Source organism: Cydia splendana, chromosome 22 (genome assembly GCF_910591565.1).
Source record: "Cydia splendana chromosome 22, ilCydSple1.2, whole genome shotgun sequence".
NCBI lineage: Eukaryota > Metazoa > Arthropoda > Insecta > Lepidoptera > Tortricidae > Cydia > Cydia splendana.
Window position 1 is genome coordinate 5,017,355 of NC_085981.1, and position 22,480 is coordinate 5,039,834.

The window sequence follows — 22,480 nt, forward strand, 5'->3', positions numbered from 1 at the left end:
ACACCCACCGACGACTATGTGCATGCGGGCAATAAAGCAATCGATAGAAACTAGACTACGCTGATAGTATCCGAGTATTTTTTTTGTTATTTAAAAATAATATTTTCTTAAGCAAGAAAATTGACGATAACTCTCTAATACCTTTTCATCTGCATGGCATTGGGACCCTATTACTAAGACTTCGCTGTCCGTCCGTCCGTCCGTCCGTCTGTCACCAGGCTGTATCTCACGAACCGTGATAGCTAGACAGTTGAAATTTTCACAGATGATGTATTTCTGTTGCCGCTATAACAACAAATACTAAAAACAGAATAAAATAAAGATTTAAATGGGGCTCCCATACAACAAACGTGATTTTTGACCAAAGTTAAGCAACGTCGGGAGTGGTCAGTATTTGGATGGGTGACCGTTTTTTTTTTTGCTTTTTTTTTGTTTTTTTTTTTGCATTATGGTACGGAACCCTTCGTGCGCGAGTCCGACTCGCACTTGCCCGGTTTTTTAATATTTTCTTAAGCAAGAAAATTTACGATAACTCACTAAAATACCTTTTCATTTCATTGGGACAGCAACCAAATCTTATTTGACCAACATCCCGGTATCTCATGCTTAGGAAGTATGAACTAATTAGGTACGCTCAACGATGACGTAGTTAATTTAACATCCGTCCCTCGGACTAGCATAGTAACGAGTGCACTGTATGTCGTATCATATGTCGCTTACACTGTCTTCTATTCAAATTTGATACGGGTCGTTGAACTCTTGTTGAATCAGTTTTTTACTACACGTGTTTTTAATTAAACGGATCTGGATGAAACGGATTCTGCTAAACAAATATTTCGGACTGGAAATTGGACAACGCAAAAAAATATTTGGTAATACGATTATAGTATTTATATATTTTTTATGTAAACGTTGCGAATAAAAGCTCGGCAACGTAAATAAATATATTAAGCATAGATAACGTTTCAAATATTCAATCGTCAAGTTGTGTATCCAATGGACGTTTGTAATTTATCCGATGGATTATTTAAGTAGTTGCTACAGGGCCTTAAAAGACAAAATATTAAGGTTCCGTCACATAGGCGCGTTTTCCGGGCGGCGCGTGAGCGTTTTATATGTAAAAGCCGCGCGCCCCGCTCACGCCCCGCCCGGAAAACGCGCCTGTGTGACGGAACCTTAAGGAATCTTTAAGTGGTTGCTAGGGCCTTGAAAGACAAAATATAAGTAGATGCTAGGTGCTTAAAAGACAAAGAAGATCGTTTGACATCATAACATTTTTCTTATCTTTATAAACATATATTTTTATACATATTAATGCTAGTTCCGGTTCCGAACAAAATCGGTTCGAAAGAGGCGTCGTCAAAGAACCCTATAGGAATAGAAAACACGACCCCGGTTCAGAGGCTCGAGCTACTCTTGACCTGTGACACGACTCAATTTAAATCTGAGCTTCAGTCTTGGTGATATGGTTCAAAATGGAATACCTAAAGGATTGAGTTCTCAATGATGTCCTCATATGGCTCCCGCAACTGAAACTCATTTAAAAAACCTAATATTTACGTTATCATCTGTCCAACAGGGCTGTAGGGCCAAAAATATAGACTTACAAACATATACTCGTATATACAGCAGTATGAGCTGTAGGGCATTGCAAACAAAATAGACATACAAATATAAATACAAATGAACGTTAACCTGCATTTTTTTCTGTTGTTTAATAAAATACGTATTTTTAACTTTATTCGATTATATTCGCTTACGTTTGTTTCAATTGATAATTTGATTCTGCAACTGATACTTGGTTTTGCGAAATCGGAACTGTGCAAATGGCACAACTTTTTTGCAGCGTTATAAATAGAGAGAGATTAAAATTGTATATATTTATTTTCGTAGGCTAGTCCCCGACAAATACCTACTTCCTTAGTAGACTTTCTGGCGTTTTCCATAGTCACTTACAAGTGCATTGTCATACATATTTGTGTGACACTAGATACCTTTGCTCATGATAACCTGATATGTGGATACTTATGACATGCTACCGTGTTTGTTGTTTGTATTAGACACATTTGTCGCAAGAGCTTTGTTTATAAGACAAGATAAATTGTAGAAAATATAGATATAGAACACGTTTAATTTAATTTGATTTTCAACAAGCAGAAACGTCTGCGAACGATGCTGATTTAAGCTTAGAATAAATTTAAAAATTATATTTTTTTAATTTAATCTAAGCTTAATAGAACATGTTTTAAACCAATCAGTGCAAACGCAAACAAAAAAAAAGACATGTTAGATACAATAATAATATGAAATTGGAACATTTTGTCTGAAAACAATTTGGGTACTTTCCTCTACTTAAAATAACACGAAATAAAGCACCAGGTCATTATTAGAACAACATAGATAGCAGTTATTTTTAAACACAATTTCTATTTAATAAATCGGATGGAATGGAAGTATAAAAAGTAGGTGAGTTGACTGTGATGTCACTACACACGTTTTCATATAAATTCCATATTAGCAAATCGTTTTGACAGTTCTAAAAAAGAAGCTGATTTGACTAGTAGGAAAGTAGCCTATTGTGGCTGTTTTCAGAGTATATTTTAGCAGGGAATTCTTGGTTAGTCTTTTATGAAACTACGTTCAAATAGCACCAATCTTTCGTTCTTGCATTTTACGAAGGCGTTGACCTTACCTCTTATCAATATGACGTTTATTTATTTACTCGCCTTCTTGATTCAACAACTACATATGTACGTAATTTAATCTGGCCAGCCATTTCCAACTGCAGCTGCAATACTGTTCATTTTACTATGGAAATTGACAATGACAGCGACGCGTTCAGTACTGGTAGCTGGTAGTGCAGCTGCGGTTAGAAACGGAATGTTACCATTAATCTGGCCATCCATTTCTGTCACTAAAAATACCTTATTTTGGTAAATGAGAGATTGGTAACTTGTTTAAATTGCATTTATCCCCATTTTTAGTAATGTATTTAATTGACTAGGATCCCAATTCAGATTTAACAATATGTTATGTTTTTGAACTGGTTTTGGTAAGACCTTGACGATCTTGCACGACTTTCATTTAATTTCGAATGGACCAATCAACAACCAGTTCAAAACCGTAACAAATTTTTAAATCTTAACACTTTCAGTACCAAGAACCCGATAGTCGGGTTCATTGTGTATTGGAATTGGGGCTATTGTCACTGAAAGTGTTAATCGGGCTTTAGGTTTATATATATTTAACCTCAGCAACATGCGACGTTGACAAAAAAATGTAACACACCTTTTTTCTTTTCCAGATACAACTCTGCAAGTCAAACGGAACGCCTCAACCTTAGTTTAAGTTCAACCTGACAAAAGTTATCTGTGATCTCATATTAGTTTTAAAATAGACGTACAATGGATGATAGGTAGTGCGATGTGTTGAAAATGCCTCATGCGCACTCGAGTTCGGCCGCGAGCTCCGGGGGGGACGACCTGGGCTCCACGGACGAGGTGAAGGTGTTCAAGGACGAGGGCGACGGGGAGGACGAGAAGCGCAGCTCCGAGAACTTGTTGGAGGAGAAGTCCAGCCTCATCGACTGGACTGAGAGTGAGGTAAGTGCATAATATTATATTATATTTTATTATAATTAACGTTTATTGCAAGCTCGTGGTCGTGGTTCATAAAATTTTAGTTACAATAAAATTTAAAATATGTGTTAGTAAAAAAATAATGCGTTTGGCATTTTTTTTATTTAAAGTTAGTTTAATTTAAAAGTTAGTTTAATGTAAAAATAGATCAAAGTGTCATTACTCATTATTGACGTCATATTTTCATAGAAATTTGATATTGATGATGAGCTTGATCCGACTGTAATTAATTATTTTTAATGTTATTAAATGGACTATCATCTTTTCCTTAGTTGTTAGTGTCGTAAAAAAACCGGGCAAGTGCGAGTCGGACTCGCGCACGAAGGGTTCCGTACCATAATGCAAAAAAAAAAAACGAAAAAAAAGCAAAAAAAAAACGGTCACCCATCCAAGTACTGACCACTCCCGACGTTGCTTAACTTTGGTCAAAAATCACGTTTGTTGTATGGGAGCCCCATTTAAATCTTTATTTTATTCTGTTTTTAGTATTTGTTGTTATAGCGGCAACAGAAATACATCATCTGTGAAAATTTCAACTGTCTAGCTATCACGGTTCGTGAGATACAGCCTGGTGACAGACGGACGGACGGACGGACGGACGGACGGACGGACGGACGGACGGACGGACGGACGGACGGACGGACGGACGGACGGACAGCGAAGTCTTAGTAATAGGGTCCCGTTTTACCCTTTGGGTACGGAACCCTAATAAATGACATTCAAAATTTAACCTGGGTTCCTTGACTACAACTATCAATTGAAGCTGAGGTAAGCATTAATAACGCGCTTCTGACACCCGTGGAGTTGCAAGCGTTGATTAGCAACGGTAACCGCTTATCATCACGTCGTCTGTATGCTTGTTTGGAGAAGTCTAGCTTGATCGACTCGACTGGAAATGAGGTAATACAGCCGGGCTAGCACATGATTGGCGCGACAGTATCTCGCAATTTAACATAGTTGGAAAAAGACGGGTCTATCTCGCCGCGAGATACTGTCGCGCGAATCATGTGCTTGGCCTACAGTACAGCATCTTTAATGACATAATGATATATGTAGGTATACAATTTACTAAACCAACTCTAAAAATCCTATCAACCACCGGTTCTACCATCAAATGTTATCTTAATATGATAAAACTCCCAAAATCGATTTTTGTAATTACCGTTCAATTTAGTAATAATCGTTGGGAACATCAAGTTTTGACGCCTTTCTGGCGCCAATATTAACTTAATTAAATTTTAACGTCACTATCGATTTTATTACGAAACTCATTACGAAACTGTCATAACATTAATTTCTCTACATTATCTAACCCAATTATATCAATTACTATTAGGAAACTCGTGTTTACAAGTTTTTTTTTTAAGTTATCTGACTTGACCTTAGGTGATAAGTAAATTTATACACTTGCGCATTTAACTGTTAGACCACCGGCTATTTAAAAAAAATACTTCGCCCCATCTGCTGACATTCCTTGAAATCGAAAATTACTCGACAAACATTGGTGAAAAGAAAATTCACGCGGCGCTTACATTTATGAACAATCTGACCAAAAAGAACCTATTGGTATTGCAAACCCACTTTAGTTTTGCGGATTTCCAAACCCTTATCGTATGTACTGAAGGTTCAATGTTGTTTGATTGTCATCCATTGCTACTGGGTTGTTTAATAGAGGAACAGCAGGTGCTTCCCAGGTAGGTCTTTATTTGTACATGTTCCCGGTATTTGAGCCACTACAATGATTCAATAGGATTACTCTGAATTCCGTCTGCCTCCTATAAAACACCCCCATCATTCTAAATGCGCTCTGAAAAATATAATTTATTGCAAAATCGAACTTATTGGTATTGTTATAAAGTAGTGCGTGTGTTTACTGAATGGTTTATAAAATTGCTTTAGTAATTCGAGTTTGAATTTGGAACTATTTGTGCTTTTACACTTTCGAACTGTAGTACAATTATACGTATTGTATTTGTTCGCATACTTTGAAATGCCATGATACAACATGTTTATTTGTGTATGCTTTGGGTGTGACGGTGCGAACCCGAAAGGTAACTTCTTTTATATTTTCGAAAAGGGATGTCGATCTTTTGTATAATTAAAATGTAAGCGATGCTTCACAAAAACGTCAATTAATCGTTTTAAAACTGGAAAACACGAGCATAATAAATATTAATAAGTCTTGTAAGTGTTCTCATTACGACCAATTCGTTGTAGATTACCATCTTTGGCTGTAATCGGAACAACAACTCAATTAGTTTCCACACACAGATACGCATCAGTATAGATCCGAAATGCCAAATTATCCGTAAAACAAACAAAAACAACCACAACGGCCGAAACGAAACGTCACCCAAAACACTGATTGAGGTTCACGAAAAAAAAACAGGTACCTTCCTTAAATTTATGTCCGAATATTGTGTTGCAGGAACATAAATTACTTATTCATTGTATTTCCGAAAATAGGGGTGCGATCACAATGAGAACTACCTGCGTTCAGGTATTTCTTATGATAAACAACGAGGCTATTGTCATTGGCTCTACCTGTGCGAGGTAAACATGAGACACCTACGGACTGGTAGGATTCACCTTTCTTGTTTAGTCGGTGACTCGGTGAGTCGAACAATCACGGAACCAGTATGAAATTATGCGTTTCTTCGGACTTCCTGCCTTGCACAGCTAAATTGTGGAATTAACTAGAGATGCCACGAATATTCGGCAACTATTCGGTATTCGGCCTATTCGGCGACTTTGCCGAATATTCGGTGTTCGGCCGAATGTTGCCTACTATTCGGTAGAATACCGAATATCTGTTGCACCTACCTAAAAAGAAAAATTACACAATAAAATAACCAAAAACTAGGTATATTTAATATTTAACATATATTCTTGGAAAGTAGGTAGTTAAATACGAAGGCACGTTTGTGAGCATTTGTTGATTACAAAATATTTTATTGTTATCATGGGTCTGATTTGATTGACTCTCTATCAAATTAGCTACATTCATTAATTCTGTTCAACATAAAAATAGACCTTAGCAAACGTTGTGCTTTGTTGGCGATCAGTTTTCATAATAATTGTGACTCAAAATGTTCGCATGTCATGCCGAATATTCGGTCGCTGAATATTCGATATACGGCCGAGAGAGGGGCCGAATATTCGGTATTCGGTATTCGGCCAAATTCACTATTCAGGGCATCTCTTGAATTAACTGTCGCCCACATCGATACGACCTTCATCATCATAGGCCACATCATCTGTTGTAGATGATTGTTGCGGACCTTGTGGGTTTATGGAGTCTCGCATCGCCGTTGATGGTTCTAAAGTCCCATAGCAGCGCGGCATTTCTCGCCACATCGATCGCACACAAAACGCGAGTCTGTTGGGGTGGTAGAGCACGACGAGGACTTTTCTGCTTAAGGTTCTCCAGCCAGTCATCGTCATGATCTTCCAACTTTAATGTCATGACGACATACATAGGACCTTCAAACCTTTAAGAAAAGAGCGTACATCCCATCTTTAAGGTTGCATCGCACTTGCCTATACCCCGCTGGTGTTAGGCGACGGTAACTATTGACCGTTCAGGCGATTCCTCAGTTCGTGTAACTCCTATATCATAAAAAACACTGCTGTCCAGTCCTATAAGAGCGGGCATAATAATATGTGGATTTCCATCAGAGAAACGTCCTTATGCTTCTTCTGCAATGAGGATTTTTCTATCATAATTTCTGTTGAAATTTCAGATGGAAACATCCTTATTGCACTTGAAGCATAAGGACTCTTCTGTGATGGAAAGACACATATTATTATATCCGCTGGAGTGATACAGGAATATACAAAATATTACCTTTTTCTTCAGCTGATAGCTGCCTGCACTTGCAAGCAGAGTAGACCAGATGGGCACCGGATTATCAGTTGTTACCTACTCTAAAGGTCTTACTTTCTCGCTTTCTCATACGTTGAGCAGGGGCCTTACCATCAGCTCCATCCTTTAGCGATTCAGTTTAGGTCCTAAACAGAATCGCAATAAGGACATCATGGTAAGGTCCCGGGATCTCAAGTTTACTATCTTGGTTCACAACATTCACCTTTGATTGATAACTTGATAAGCAATGAAAATATGATTGGAATGGATTTCTCATTGTACCAAAGGCCGTCGGTTCCACCAGGTAAAAACAGCAAAACTCTTAACTGTCCATCGGTGGACCTTATGCCTTTTGGAATAAGGTTTACGAACTGTCAATTAACAGGGTGCGCGATGGTACCAGTCGCTTACCAAGTGGAGACTGGACTGGAGGCGAGTGCTTTGTAACCATTTATAAGAACTTACGAATGCGAATTCCGTCTCACCTTTCAAAGCTAAAATGACAAGGATAGAAAGATAGAAACGCATATTGGATTATACTTAGGTGTAATTCTGGCTGTATGTCATAATAGCAACGATTATCGTACGTGATGCAATTACAATGGTATTGTGCGTTCTGAGTTTCGATTTCTTTTCGATTAAGGTTTCCGTTTTGATCGATTAAGTTCCAAAGGTCGTATGATCATTGGAATTATTATTGATATACGATGTTTTGGAATATTTCGATTTTATAGAAATATTTACGCTTTCTTGGTATTGAATGGCTTATTTTATAATGCCGCTTGTATAGATGTTTAGTTTGTTTTGAAAACTTCAATATTTCTTATTTCATGTGAGAAATTGATTTTCCGCTATTTCAGTTGGAATGGAATCCATATCGATTTTGTGAAGGATATTGGATTATGTTCGTTTTTATATATCTTTAGCTTTTCATGTTGTAAATTCGATACGTTTTTTTTATATATTTATGGTAACTAGTATAGTATTAATATCAATAACATTTCAATTTATATGAATGTTTTTACGGTAGGTACTAGGGCTTGCAATATCGGATGGTTTCCAATTCCGGAACTGATTTTTGATATTGGATTCCAATTCCGGAACTGGTTCCGGAATTAGGGTTTATCATAATTTTATTAGATTTTTTTGTAAAAAACGAACAAAAAATGTGAAATTCTGATACTTTACGTTTATTAAAGTTAGTATTGTTTAAGATAAATTTAATTTGAAGTACCTACCTACTTTTTTTTCACCTCTTTTACCACCTTATTAAAATGGTTATCTTATCTTATTGTTTTCGGGGGCCCTTGCGGATACACTTCGACCCATAGGGATCTTTTGTGCAGTTACTCCCTAGAAGAGATCCGTCAACTACTCAAGAGCTTTTCCCACCATATCCAAGTGTCGGATGATGGAGCATTTTAAAGTCCTTTGGTTCCAGGTATCCTGCTCCAAAGTCCTTCATTCTTTGTCTGGCGAGGGCGTGACATTCACACATTAAGTGTCTTACTGTCTCTTCCTCTTCGCCACACATACGACAATCGGTGTTGTCAGAGTGTCCCATCTTGGCCAAAAATCCTTTGACCCCGTAATGGCCAGTAAACACCCCCGTTATGATTAAAATGGTTACTTTTATTCACTTCTATGATACGGGGTATTTATTTGGGGAAACCATAGTTGCTAGCAAACCATTGGATGCATAATTTTATAAAATAGTTAAATTTAACAGCTTCTTACTCTTCCTAACCTAGTAGGTAGTGGTGTTGTTTAAGAAGTTCAAGGTATAAGTTTGGCTTTTTCCTTCCTAATTCCTAATTATGATTAAGAATATCATATATTATGTGCTTCTACAGGATCCGAAATCGTTGATAGAGAAAACCTCTTTCTCTCTGAATCGGAGATAAAAAGTCCAAATATTTTTAAATTTCAATTCAAAAAATTCGCTTATGTAGGTTTCAGACTATTCTAAGCAAGTAAATCGCTTTGCATTATATTTTTTTTATTATTATGAGCCCATATTGTCCCACTGCAAACGAAAAAGTTAAATATATATGTACAATAGTTCATTAAATGACTAAGAGGCACGTAATAACGACAAAAAAACAAAGTATAGTGTAGTTTCTTAACAATTTTCAATAATAAACGTATTTAAACTTAAAAAACATACTTAAATCCAATTCCGGAATTTTCGATATTCAGTGGTATCAATTCCGGAATTGTAATATCGGAAAATTTGTCCGAGATTCCGTAATTTCGAAATTCCGGAATTCCGGAATGCAAGCCCTAGTAGGTACTTTAAATGCAAGTATAAAACGAAATACAGGGTGGCTCAAAAATACGTTGACAAATATTATTCGCTGTTTATTTTTCGTACTATCACATTTCTAATATTAGTATTAGGGATTATAATAGAGTTTACAAAAAATAATCAATTACGTGATATATAAACAGCCATCTTAGGTATTTTAAATTTTTAGTTTTATTTATCTTAATTGTAGTTAGTTTTAGTTTAATAATTTATATTAATAAATATATTCATTTTCAACAGCCATAACATAAAATCACAGTTAGACCAAGAAAAGTCTGCAACGATTTTGATAGCATACGGAGTGTTATTTAAACGTCATAATTTCATTAAAGTTAATACTTGCACTGCGTGTGCTATCAAAATCGTTGCAGACTTGTCTTGGTCTAACTCTACTTCACAAAGCATACACCCTTGCTAAATGCTAACTACGTAGCAAAACCCTTGCTAACTACGTAGCAAAAAGTGCCCGTCTAACTAAATTGCGTCGAGCTTACGCTTCAGACTTTTTCTAGACTTTTGCTTCGATCTTTTTGCGGCCATTAGAGTGAATGGTTGCGCGGTTTCCGCTGTTATTCCTAGTGCTTAGATACCTCCTAGGTCTTAGGGAATTCAGTATAATATGCCTTTTAGATCTAGAAAAACTAGTATATATATTACGGAACAATCACAGTAAACTCAATAAGGTAAGACGATGAAATATAATTCTAGACAGATAAATATGTAAATATGTATACGCAAAGCTCTCAGGAAAAAATATCCGTGATAACCAATTAACCACATAAATAAATGCCCTTACCAGGATTTGAACCCAGTACCTCTGCTAAGCTTCGAAGGCAGGCTTACTGATTTGGCTACGGACGACGAGAGAGTCTATACCGCGAAAGTCGAAAGTTATCTATCTGCCTCTCTATCGCTCGAATTTGCAAGAGTATAAAGACATAGAGGCAGTAGAGGCAGGCATCGAAATACCGATTTCGATATTCACGTTTGGCCCTCAGTAACTATATGCGATTAGGTATTGTCTATGCTGGTTAACATGAAGCGAATGCTCGGTAATTGATTTAAATTGCCGATTTAAAAGTCACTTGAATACGTAGGTTGCCCTGAAAGTTTCGGGAATTGCATACTTAGGAACGTATATTTGACATGTGTTATACCTCTTTGTTACAAGCATAGTCTCATTATTCGAAAACACTGGCCACTTAGAAAAAAAAAACAATGTTCTATTTTCAATTGTTTTTTAAAGTCGTTGAGTCGCTGGTGAAAATGGAGCTGTCCCGCGAAAGTTTTAGAGCAATGATTTATTATGACTTTAAAAGTGTATTAACACAACAACAATGTGGAGACCGATTGACTATTGCTTTTAGTAGTGAAGCACCTTCGAAGACGACAATATACAGGTGGTATTCGGAATTTCAACGTGGCCGTGTGTCTCTTGCGGATGACGTACGTGAGGGTCGACCGAAAACTGCCGTTACCGATCAAAACATCGATGTTGTTCGCCAACTGATAAAAGAAGATAGGCATGTTACATATCGGGAAATTCAGGAGACTTTAGGCATTGGAATGAGTCAGGTACAAGTTATTTTACAGCAAGAGTTGGGCGTGCGGAAGTTGTTTTCCCGGTGGATTCCTCACTTGTTATCTGACGACCATGCAGAAAACGGTCCGTGTCAATTGGTGCCACAAAACCCTAAAAAGATTTAATGGAGGAAGCTCAACTGCCGTTTTTAGTATTGTGTCAGGTGACGAGTCATGGATTTACGCATATGAGCCTGATCCAAAAACCAATCTCGAGTATGGGTTTACGAAGACGAGCCGAAGCCAACAAAAGTTGTTCGTTCTCGCAGCACGATCAAAAAAATGGTAGCCACGTTTGTCTCCAAATCGGGTCACGTGGCGACTATTGCTCTTGAAGATCGAAGAACTGTCAATGCCGATTGGTATATAGGCGTTTGTTTACCGATTGTTTTTGCTGAACTGCGAAAAAATAACCCTAACCGCCGTATTATACTACACCATGATAATGCCAGCCCTCATACTGCTCAGAAAACAAACGACTATCTGAAGGGCGAAAAAGTCGAATTACTGGACCATCCTCCGTACAGCCCCGACCTAAGTCCCAACGATTTTTTTACTTTCCCGAAAATAAAGAATCGGTTGTGTGGTCAGCGTTTTCAGACCGCGGAAGAAGCAGTCCACGCTTATAAAATGGCCATTTCGTCAACCCCCAGTTCAGAGTTCAATAACTGTTTTGAAAACTGGTTTCAGAGAATGAAAAAGTGCATTAAACACAAAGGAGAATACTTTGAAAAACAATAAAAGTACTTTTATTTCATTTAAACGCGTATTTTTTCCAATTCCCGAAACTTTCAGGGCAACCTACGTAGTAAGCATTGCAATCGATCTAGTTTAGACGAAGGTAAAGGAGATTTAGCGAAACTCATACTAAGTGGATCCGTTATTTCAAGTCTCAACTACACTTTAATTTTTATCCCGCGTAATGATAACATTCCATTTCTAACCGCAGCTGCACTACCGGTACTGAACGCGTCGCTGTCATTGTCAATTTCCATAGTAAAATTGACAGTAATGCAGCTGCGGTTAGAAATGGAATGTTACCATAATATGCCATTTCACCCTGATCCTTTTGCTGCTACAGCTTGCAACTTTCGTACCCTTTTTCACGGTTATTGCGCTTTCCCGCTTATGACTTCTTATTTCAGTATTTCTTAAGCGGGTTTTACTGTTTTCAAAGCAGACCTAAGTTTCTAGTCATTGTAGACCTAAACAATAAGATTACCATCTGATTTCACAGAACTTATGACAGATATCTTAAAGCAGTAGTTCGACATGCTCAAACAATGAGTATGACTCACTCAGTCCTTGCAAGACAACTATTTGTTCTGACTGGCATTGTTACATTACATTACATTACAAGTATGAACAGTGTCTGGATTTGTCTGTATGGTCGCGTGAAAGATACTGTGAACTACTCATATCATAGACAAGTATGTACTTTGTAATACTATTTTTTAAACTAAGGTTCACCGAAGGAGATAAAACAAACAACCCGATAGTGGACAGGAACAATTTAATTGTCGGGCTAGTTAAGATTACACTTTTAAGCTTAATCTAATCACTATTTGACGACTTATTGGTAGTAAATTAAATTCTAAATTTATGTCTATATAACCAGGTTTTAATTATCGTTGGTGATTTGTACATATTTTGATATTTCTACAAAGGGAGTAGGTATATTATTTTGGCGTACCTGTAACTTAGGAAGTTTCTCTGGCTAGGCTCGTGAGAGTATGAATCATCCTTTTAGCAAAAAAAATGTTTCTTAAATCAAGTCGACACTATTCTCCTCATTCAGCAGTTACTTTGAATAATACGATGATGTCTTTTCGAATCGGTCTTCAAGTTTCGTTTAATTATTCACTTTTTCCTATTAAGTCGTTGTACTGCTTATATTTCGATTGTGACTCACAAATCAGGTTCCGAATTAAAGGATTGGCTGATTGTAAACTGGACGCTGGGCTGTTTATCAAGATAATTATCATTATAATTATCATTAGTTATAATTATCTTGTGTGTGATGTAGATTAGGAGTTAGAAGGGTCGTTAGTGTCTAAGAAATAATCAGGTTTTGGAATGCCAAGCGTATTGTGGTTTTGTGTCAATTCGTATGAAAAGGGACTTGTCACCTTGTTTTTATTCTGGATACTGTAGGTCTACCACTTACTTCAAGCGGTAGGTAAGAAAGTTACGCGATAGTTTCTAGAGTTAGATCAAGAAAAAATTGCAGCGATTTTGATAGCCTACGCAGTGCAAGTGTTATTTATACGTCATAATTTCATAGAAGTCGTCGTCATCAACGTCGAATGTTCTATTCTACTATCGATCATTATCGATCGATTGGTGTGGTAACACCCTAAGTGGTGAAGATGGCAATGTTGTCGCGTACAGCAATGGCGGAAAGCGTCAGGGATTTATCCGAACAATTCCTCGGAGCACTCCCCGGTCTACATTTGATTCATTATCATCATATCAGCCGAAAGACGTCCACTGCTGAACATAGGCCTCCCCCAGAAGCCGGATCTTTGCCGGAGATTCTTAGCACCCCTGACTCCGCCAGTGCCCTGACCGCTACCATAGCCAGAGCACCGGGAGTCGCCGGAAACTCGGGGCCACACGATTTGGTTATGCTTATCATACTGGGGGGTAAATGCCATAATCGCCACGCTTGGCAGGCGGGTTGGCGATCGCAGTATAATTTACCGTACTTATGGGATGCTGCTGCCCATCCGCCGGTGGACTTGGACGTAGTTTAAGGACATACCCGAGTCCACAACATTTGATTAGATATATCCTAAATATCGTTGGGCAGATAGTATTGATATTATTGAGGCAGATCTCCGTGAGCTCGGCGTCGGCGAAAGCTGGCGTGAAGGGGCCCACATATTACCATTGCGTTTAACTGACAGGCTGATATCGTCCGGCGAACTGATAATCCGTGGGCCCCTTGATTTCGCTCTGGACCGAGCAAAGTGGCGTGCTCTTGTGTTGGAGGCCAAGACTCATTTTGAGTCATCGCGCCAGCCAAATAAGTAAGTAAGTAAGATATATCCAACGTTAATGCATATTAATCACAATATGAACGCAGTCAATCATAATTCCAAGAATATTCATATAAACAGTAAGTAGAAATGAGGCAGCCCACATACAGAACACAATAAGGCAGTTATCGAGAACCTTCGTATCACCAATATTGATGACAAGGTTCGAGTCCTGTCAAGTACGAATGTGGGAGTTGGTATTTCTTCATTAATGCACTTTAGAGCAATAGAAACTGTAACCGCCGTGCAGTGTGCACGTGCAGGTCAGGATCTCGACGACTCAAATAAAAAGCTTATATAAACTGATATAATCTTCCAAAAGTACTGGTTTACAAGGGCTTCTTAACTAAACGGTTAAATGCAGAAGTGGTGCGTTATTAGTATGGAGGCTGATGAGAGAGTGATTTGCAATATTTGATCTATACAAAAAGGATTTAAATTTAGGTGCCTCTAATTGGCCGCGATACAGAGTATGTGGAGCGCTCCTTTGGTGCTTTAGAAAAAGCTTCCGAATACTAGCCGAGCCCGATGGCTGCGTTTAGCTACTGCATTAGGAATGTATTAAGATTTTATACAAATAAAGGTTGCGTTCGCAACAGAAACATACAGGAAAACTTACAAAGTTACCAATTTTTATTACTGCTAAAACTCTCAAATACGAATCTAAAATTGAAAAACGAACAGCTCCCATGCGATACAGTTTAATCAATTAATTGCCAACTGATCGACGTCAAAAATATATTTACACTTTTGCACCTTACTCCCTTGTAATAAGGCGAAAAATGTAAACATATCATTGTCGTCGACGGTACACGCTAATGCCGCCTCTTTCGTCGAATTCTTATAACAAGAAAAGCACTTAAGTGCTTTTCTTTACTAAAGTGCTTTTTTATTTTGTTTTTAATATGATAAATCATATTAAAAACAACAATAAACACACAAACATTAGCACTACGTTACTACGTTAGATGTTGTTCAAGTAATGTCAAAGAAGTAGAGTAAATGTCAAATTTGAAGCACGAATTAGTCCAAAAAACATCTGTCATCTGTCAGTGTCAAAAGTGACACGTTCTTCAACCAAAAACGTCTTATCTCATTGTTTTCGGGGACCCTTGCGGATACACTTCGACCCATAGGGCTCTTTTGTGCAATTACCCCCTAGAGAAGATCCGTCAACTACTCAAGAGCTTTTTCCACCCTCAACCAAAAACGTCACTTTTGACACTGACAGATCAGATACAAAACTAATCCAGATCTAATACACAACCTGTTATTAAAAACAGAATACGCCTGTAAGACTTGACGCATCGATCATACATACAATCTTTGGTGTTACTGCGACAAAGTCCTAGACGTTTCAGTACCACCCCGTGCCGTATTTCGTCCGGCGTTATATTTAGCTAACAACGCGGTCTTGTCTCAGCATCCGCTTCCGGCCGCCATCTTGCTTCTCGGAAGGAGGGTCAGCGTCCAGTGTACAGTCAGCTTAAATGCGGCTCTGATTTTATGACAGTCAGCTTCAAATATGTCTTAGGTATAGTTAGACCAAGAAAAGTCTGCAGTGATTTTGATAGCCCACGCAGTGCAAGTGTTATTTATACGTCATAATGTCATAGAAGTTTGACGTTAAAAAATAACAGTTGCACTGCGTGGGCTATCAAAATCGCTGCAGACTTTTTTTGGTCTAACTATAGTGACGGGTTGGCCAAATATATCGGAAGTCGGAACACATTCTCTCTTATAATATGGCAACAAAGTTGTGTTAAGATATATCAGGCCACTTTGGCCTTTTCTATTTATTGGATGTGCACTGTAATATCAGGTTTGTTTTGACCAAATTTAAATAATCAAGATTCAATTTGCAAGAATTTGCTCTAATGATGATAATAAGGTATTAAAATGATTTCTAGCTTGCTGGGAATTAATTCGTCAAAACGCTTTTTTTGGATCTATGTAATTTGATTGGCCCAAGTTAGTTTAATTTTTCTTTATAATGTACCTGAATGTCTACCTGAAACTGAAAATAAATTTTGTCAATCACTTTATTTTGCCACAAAAACTATGTATGATGATGAGTATGTCCTGTGTCTGTGTCACAATCAAAAACTATAAAACGCCGGCCGTTGACCTACAACTAACTTCACTTCTATTAAAGCTAAGACTGTGAATTTAGTCATAATTAAGCGCTGTCGCGATTTTATTAATTCAGCCTTGGAACGCATTCAGTTAATTATTACTAAACCGACTGTTTATTAAGCTTAAGCGTTTGGATCTACTGGCTGGTTGCTGGTTGGTTTGTTATTCAGCGGAGGGCTCGTTTTTATTTAACTTGCAATGTATTGTTAAGAGAGAAAACACCATACATCATTAAATAAAGGATTAATACATAAAACACGAACACAGGCGTAGCTTCAAGTAAATCACACTCCGATGTAATAGCGGGCGATCCTCGTCTGACAGTTTGGGCCGCGCCAATCGTAGTGTGACCATTGACACCGACCGTAGGGCTTGACACTAAGCAAGCCTCACAATCGGTTATCAGTATGTACCTATAGGCCAATCAAATTAGATTTATCCTCCTATTCCTCCTCACCCTCAGACATCAATTTTCATTATGATTAGAACAAATTTTCCATCGGACGTAACGTTTTCAATCTACAAGCAAAAAACTGGAAAAAAGCAAAAATGTATGCACACTTTAGATTTAGGAGCAAATGAAGGCATTAAAAGGATTTCCAGGTTGCTGAGAAATAATTCCTCGAAATGATTTTTATTGATCTAATTTGATTGGCCTACTATTATATGTAATATAATATAATCTTGCAAGATAAATTAGACCCACTTCCCATTCGATTCAGCTAAAACTTCACATAATGTAAGGGTCGACGCCAAAAATATGTTTACACTTTTGCACCATACTCCTTTGTAATAAGGCGAAAAATGTAAACCTATTTTTGACGTCGACTGTCCCTACCTCCCTCCTCATTCATTCGTAATACCTTTCATGTTACATAACTTTGTATCAAGAATATTTTTTTTGACAAAAATCTTATTCTCTTAGAGGAGTTTGATTATTCATAATATTCATAGCAAACAAACCACTGGCCCATATTAATTTCTCGCGCGTGGGCGCAGGTTCACTTCCTAATTGCGTACTGTTTGTTTGCCCGTGGGCCGTTGCATTGGCCTGCATACTTGCATAGGCATCCTAGGTTGTCTGGAAGAGATCATTAGTAAATACTACTTTGGTAGGACATTACGAGAAAAAATTATCTTAAATCATCATCATCCTCTTAGCGTTGATTGTCCCGGCTTTTTGCCAGGACTCATTGGAGCTTTGGGTCCGCTTGGCAACTAATCCCAAGAATGACGTTTGCTTGAAAGCGGCAGGCTCAAGTTAAAGCTTTTCTAAATTACTTACACCGGTCACCGATTATAGTTATGTATGAAAAAAAAACATTAATACCATGAATCAATCCGCAAACAGAAGATACGCCTTTTCCTTGGGTACACGAAAACTGACCCTACATTTTATTAAACCTTAATTCCACAATTTTTTCTGCCTGTCTGCTCCTGTCGAGTAGCTAATAATGTTCCTCCATAATTACTAACCATATTATAATATCAACATTACCACATCTAGTAACTCTATCCGTCCGTCGGTCTGTACAGCCTCACCTTCGCGAGCACATTAGCTATGCGACTTTAGTGCACTCGTGTTTAGTCATTCTAAGTCTAGACCTAGACGGACATAAGTACCTAACCGTTCACACTACACTAGACCTAGCTACTAACAACACAAAATAAATAATAGTACTAGGTACAGAAGACTCACTCTCTAACAAAACGCGTCTGTTACGATCAGGACAGATATGGCCGCTAGGTGGCGACAGCGCCACGCGCGGCTTATGGCTTTCCACCAAAATTGGTGTGGAACGGATGTACTTGTAGCTACCTGTTGCAAAGCGACGAAATCGCGGAGTGAGCCACGCCTGCTAACAATTAAAGTTGTGTGAAGAGTAAAGGTAATACGCTTTAGTTTTATGATGCCTTGATTGACCTCAGACAAACGTAAAATCAAACACTAGCTGCACGGGAATACGTAGCGTTCTCTCTATCACACTTACCTACGGCGGATAGGTGTGACAGAGAGCACACTAAATATACACATGCAGCGAGTGTTTTATTTTATATACTTTAGTTCACGCGATTCTAAATTATATATCACTAGTGTTAAGTGTTACAATTGATTGTCAGATAAACGGACTTGCGTCATACCGGGTAGTGTTGTTTAACTATCGATACTTCCATAATTTAGAATCAATATGGATACTAAATCCTATGAAATAACATGGTGCTAAAAGCTCCGATGAAGTGTCGATAAAGTGGTCTAGTTATCTAGTTAAATATTTTATTGTATTCAGGAGAGAATCGCCAGTACAGTTAAAATCTAGCATTTACATATTTTTGCACCTATAAGGTACTAGTGCTCGACATGCTAATGCCCAATAGATGACACCTTGTTGTCATCTGTATTGACAATGACTTAAGATTCAAGATGACATGTAGGTCTAGAGATGTGCGCCGATGGCAAAATCATCGGCGGCGGCGTCCGATGATTTTTTGACCGGCGGCGGCGGCGTGATCGGCGTGAAATCGGCGTGGCATAATTTTTGATACTGCATGAGAAGGTGGCTGTAGAAACTCTATATTAAAGCCTTCTGAGTATTTACTAGGCTATCCAAAACATATTATGTGTGTTTTCTAAATTATTGCCGAAAATTATATCCCATCATGACACTTGGCAACCATTTATTACCAATACCAACCTAACGGTTACCAACGGTATGTTTAAATATTAAAATAAAAGGATACTTTAAAACGCTACATTTTAGGCAGTATTTTTACTTACTTTGTAAGTGGAATACAAATAAAACACAAAAAAAATATTTTTAAGTTAAGTCTTAAATCTATGTATATTGACTTTTCCCAGCCGCTGTCGCCTCACCTAGGATTGGTTACGAAATAATGATGAACTACATACTTTACATTTGTCTGAACTGAAGTTTAACAGAAATGTAATGTTAGATTAAAGATGTCATCGTTTTCCAAAGAAAACGTCTCTGGCAGGTAGATTCGCTCAACAGAATGTCTTTGAAGTGTCCCGTTTTATGGAATACTAAGGTCTACTTTGTTTTCTTTACTACTGCAGCTTAGTGATGAATTGATGATAGTTGGTGATTTAAGTTCCTATAAGTAGGTATAATTGTTTAAGTATAGCTTATTGACGAAGAGTGGCAGAGTATAAAAACAGCAGTGACAAGTTCAGCTAAGAGCACTATCGGAGAAGCAAAACGTTCAAAAAATATAATGGTTTCATAAGGAATACGAGGAAGCCCTCAATAAAAAGAATGAAATGCGGCTTAAATATCTCCAAAACGATGGCTTAGAAAACAAAGAACTTTATAAGAACGAGAAAACAGATGCAGAAAAATGGCGAGACGCAAAAAGAGAAATATGGAAAGGGAGAGGTTTAGGAGAATGGAGGATTTGAGGGTGCGTCATTTCGTACGACCTTTTTACAGCCTACGTAGTGGATACCAGCCTAAAACCAATGCATGCCAAAATACCTCTGGAAGTCTTCTCACGGAAAAGGCAGATGTGCTTATCTCCTGAACATTCCGCAAATAGCCACGGAAAAAGTGCCCATTTACTTTGACGTTGAAGAACGATTACAACCGCCTACTCGGTTAGAAGTCCAGCGGGCTATGCGTTGCCTGAAGAATAACAAGGCGCCGGGGCTTGATACTATTGCTTCAGAGTTACTCAAAAAAGGAGGCAGCGATCTCGAGAAGCGAATGTTTAGACTCGTATCTATGATATGGGAAGAGGAAAAGATGCCAGAAGATTGGAATTTAGGTATTATTGTGCCTCTTCTTCTTCCTCGCGTTATCCCGGCATTTTGCCACGGCTTATTGGAGCCTGGGGTCCGCTTGACAACTAATCCCATGATTTGACGTAGGCACTAGTTTTTACGAAAGCGACTGCCACCTGACCTTCCAACCTAGAGGGGAAACTAGGCCTTATTGGGATTAGTCCGGTTTCCTCACGATGTTTTCCTTCACCGAAAAGCAACCGGTAAATATCAAATGATATTTCGTACATAAGTTCCGAAAAACTCATTGGTACGAGCCGGGGTTTGAACCCGCGACCTCCGGATTGAAAGTCGCACGCTCTTACCGCTAGGCCACCAGCGCTCTTATTTATTATCGCAGGTATTATTGTGCCTATCTTCAAAAAAGGAAACAAGAGCATCTGTAGCAATTACCGAGGTATATCGGTTTTGTCTGTGGCTTATAAAGTTTTATCAGGAGTCGTGTATAGGCGCCTATGCGGCTATGCTGAAGAGATATTAGGAGAATACCAATGCGGATTCAGGCCTAACCGCTCTACTGTAGACCAGATTCACCTATTGCGGCAAACACTGGAAAAGGCATACGAATACAACATCGATCTTCATCACATGTTTGTGGACTTCAAGCAGGCATTTGACAGTGTTGACCGCGCACAAATACTCTCCAGCATGCTGTGTTTGGGTGTGCCAAGCAAGTTGGTTAGACTTGTGGATGCCATTTTAAAACACTCCAAATCCGTTGTGGCGATACAAAACGATTTATCTGAGCCTTTTGAGATTCGTTCGGGAGTGAAGCAAGGAGATGCGCTTTCGTCCATAGTTTTCAACCTGGTACTTGAGGCTGCAACGCGTAAATTAAACATCAATGGGCTGATCGACTACAACACAACTCAGCTTGCTGCGTATGCCGATGACATTGTCATTACCAGTAGGTCGAGAAACAGAATGGCCGATCACTGCCTAAACCTGCAGACAGAAGCCGCCACGTTTGGATTACGTGTAAACGTATCCAAGACTGAGTAGCTTGCGAAATCAAGGCAGACTGGACTGCCAACAAACATCTCTGTCGGCAATCAGGACATCAAAGGTGTGAGCAGCTTCAAGTATCTAGGAGCGACGGTTAAGGCGTGCTTTTCCCGTACGAGCTAAGCGAACCAGTTTTTTGAATCCATCGGAAATATAAGAAACAATGTTTTAAAATTGTGAAAAAAATATATCTTATACTTAAGGATCTGGCAGATATGTTTTGGATCTCAAAAACATGATTAGATAAACTTTGCTCGATAGAAAAAAATTCCAAAGTTACGCCTTTTTTTAACAATAAATCAATCTCAGAGCTACAATACAAACTTTTTTGACTTGTTTTTTACATAAATGTATAGGTAATAAGATAATCTAGATGATTTGGATCACTTTGTCTCGATAACATCATTAAAATAATTTCTATGTTTCAATACCTACTAAATCCGCAACCGCCATCACTCGCGAACGCACTTACGCCCTCTTCAGTCGCGCGTCAGCGCTTGTAGAGGACGGACCTGCGTCAGTGTGTTCCGCGCGGTCACGTGATTTTAACATTTACAAACAATGGGAAACAAAGCATATGAAACGTAAGAAAAAGTCACTAAGCCAACTGTCAACTTGAGCCAGTCTTCTCCGAGACCACGGGGACAACGCCGTCCTCGAAACGTCGGAGGTAAATCTTAAAACTTAAATACGCGATTAAGTCCCGTTGTGCAGTTTGATAATGTTTAATAATCGTGAAAGTTTAAATCAGTGAAAGTCACTAAGTGCTATAAAAACACACTTTCTGATAACAGAAGCATCTAATACTTTACGAGGTGCTTGAAAGCGCCTAGCTTTCCTACATCAACAGTTAAAATATTTCAGTATTTTCACTAGGTCAGCAACCAATTTCAATGTAGGTAAATAATATTATATTCCTAGATAATATAATTGTGAGTATGTAAGTATGATATATTTACAGTATTTCACCTTTACTGATATACCTACGTCCGATCTGCAAAATGATTACATTCCTTCGTGCTCTTTGACTCCTTTGAAAATCAGAAATTATTTATTTGGATTGATACAGTATGGGGATGTTACAATATATGTATAGTGTTACGCTTT

The 22,480-nt window shown here is 38.2% G+C and overlaps 1 protein-coding gene across 2 annotated transcripts in view; it reads left to right on the forward strand.

Annotated features, from left to right (window-relative positions):
- The window catches only part of LOC134801470 (protein pangolin, isoforms A/H/I/S), a 234,364-nt gene that overhangs the window by 50,702 nt on the left and 161,182 nt on the right, over positions 1–22,480 (forward strand). For both annotated transcript variants that reach the window (XM_063774070.1, XM_063774069.1), the window contains exon 2: positions 3,305–3,602. In XM_063774070.1, the coding sequence (XP_063630140.1) occupies positions 3,435–3,602 (168 nt within the window). In that variant the 5' untranslated portion in view covers positions 3,305–3,434. The remainder of the gene's footprint in view (positions 1–3,304; positions 3,603–22,480) is intronic.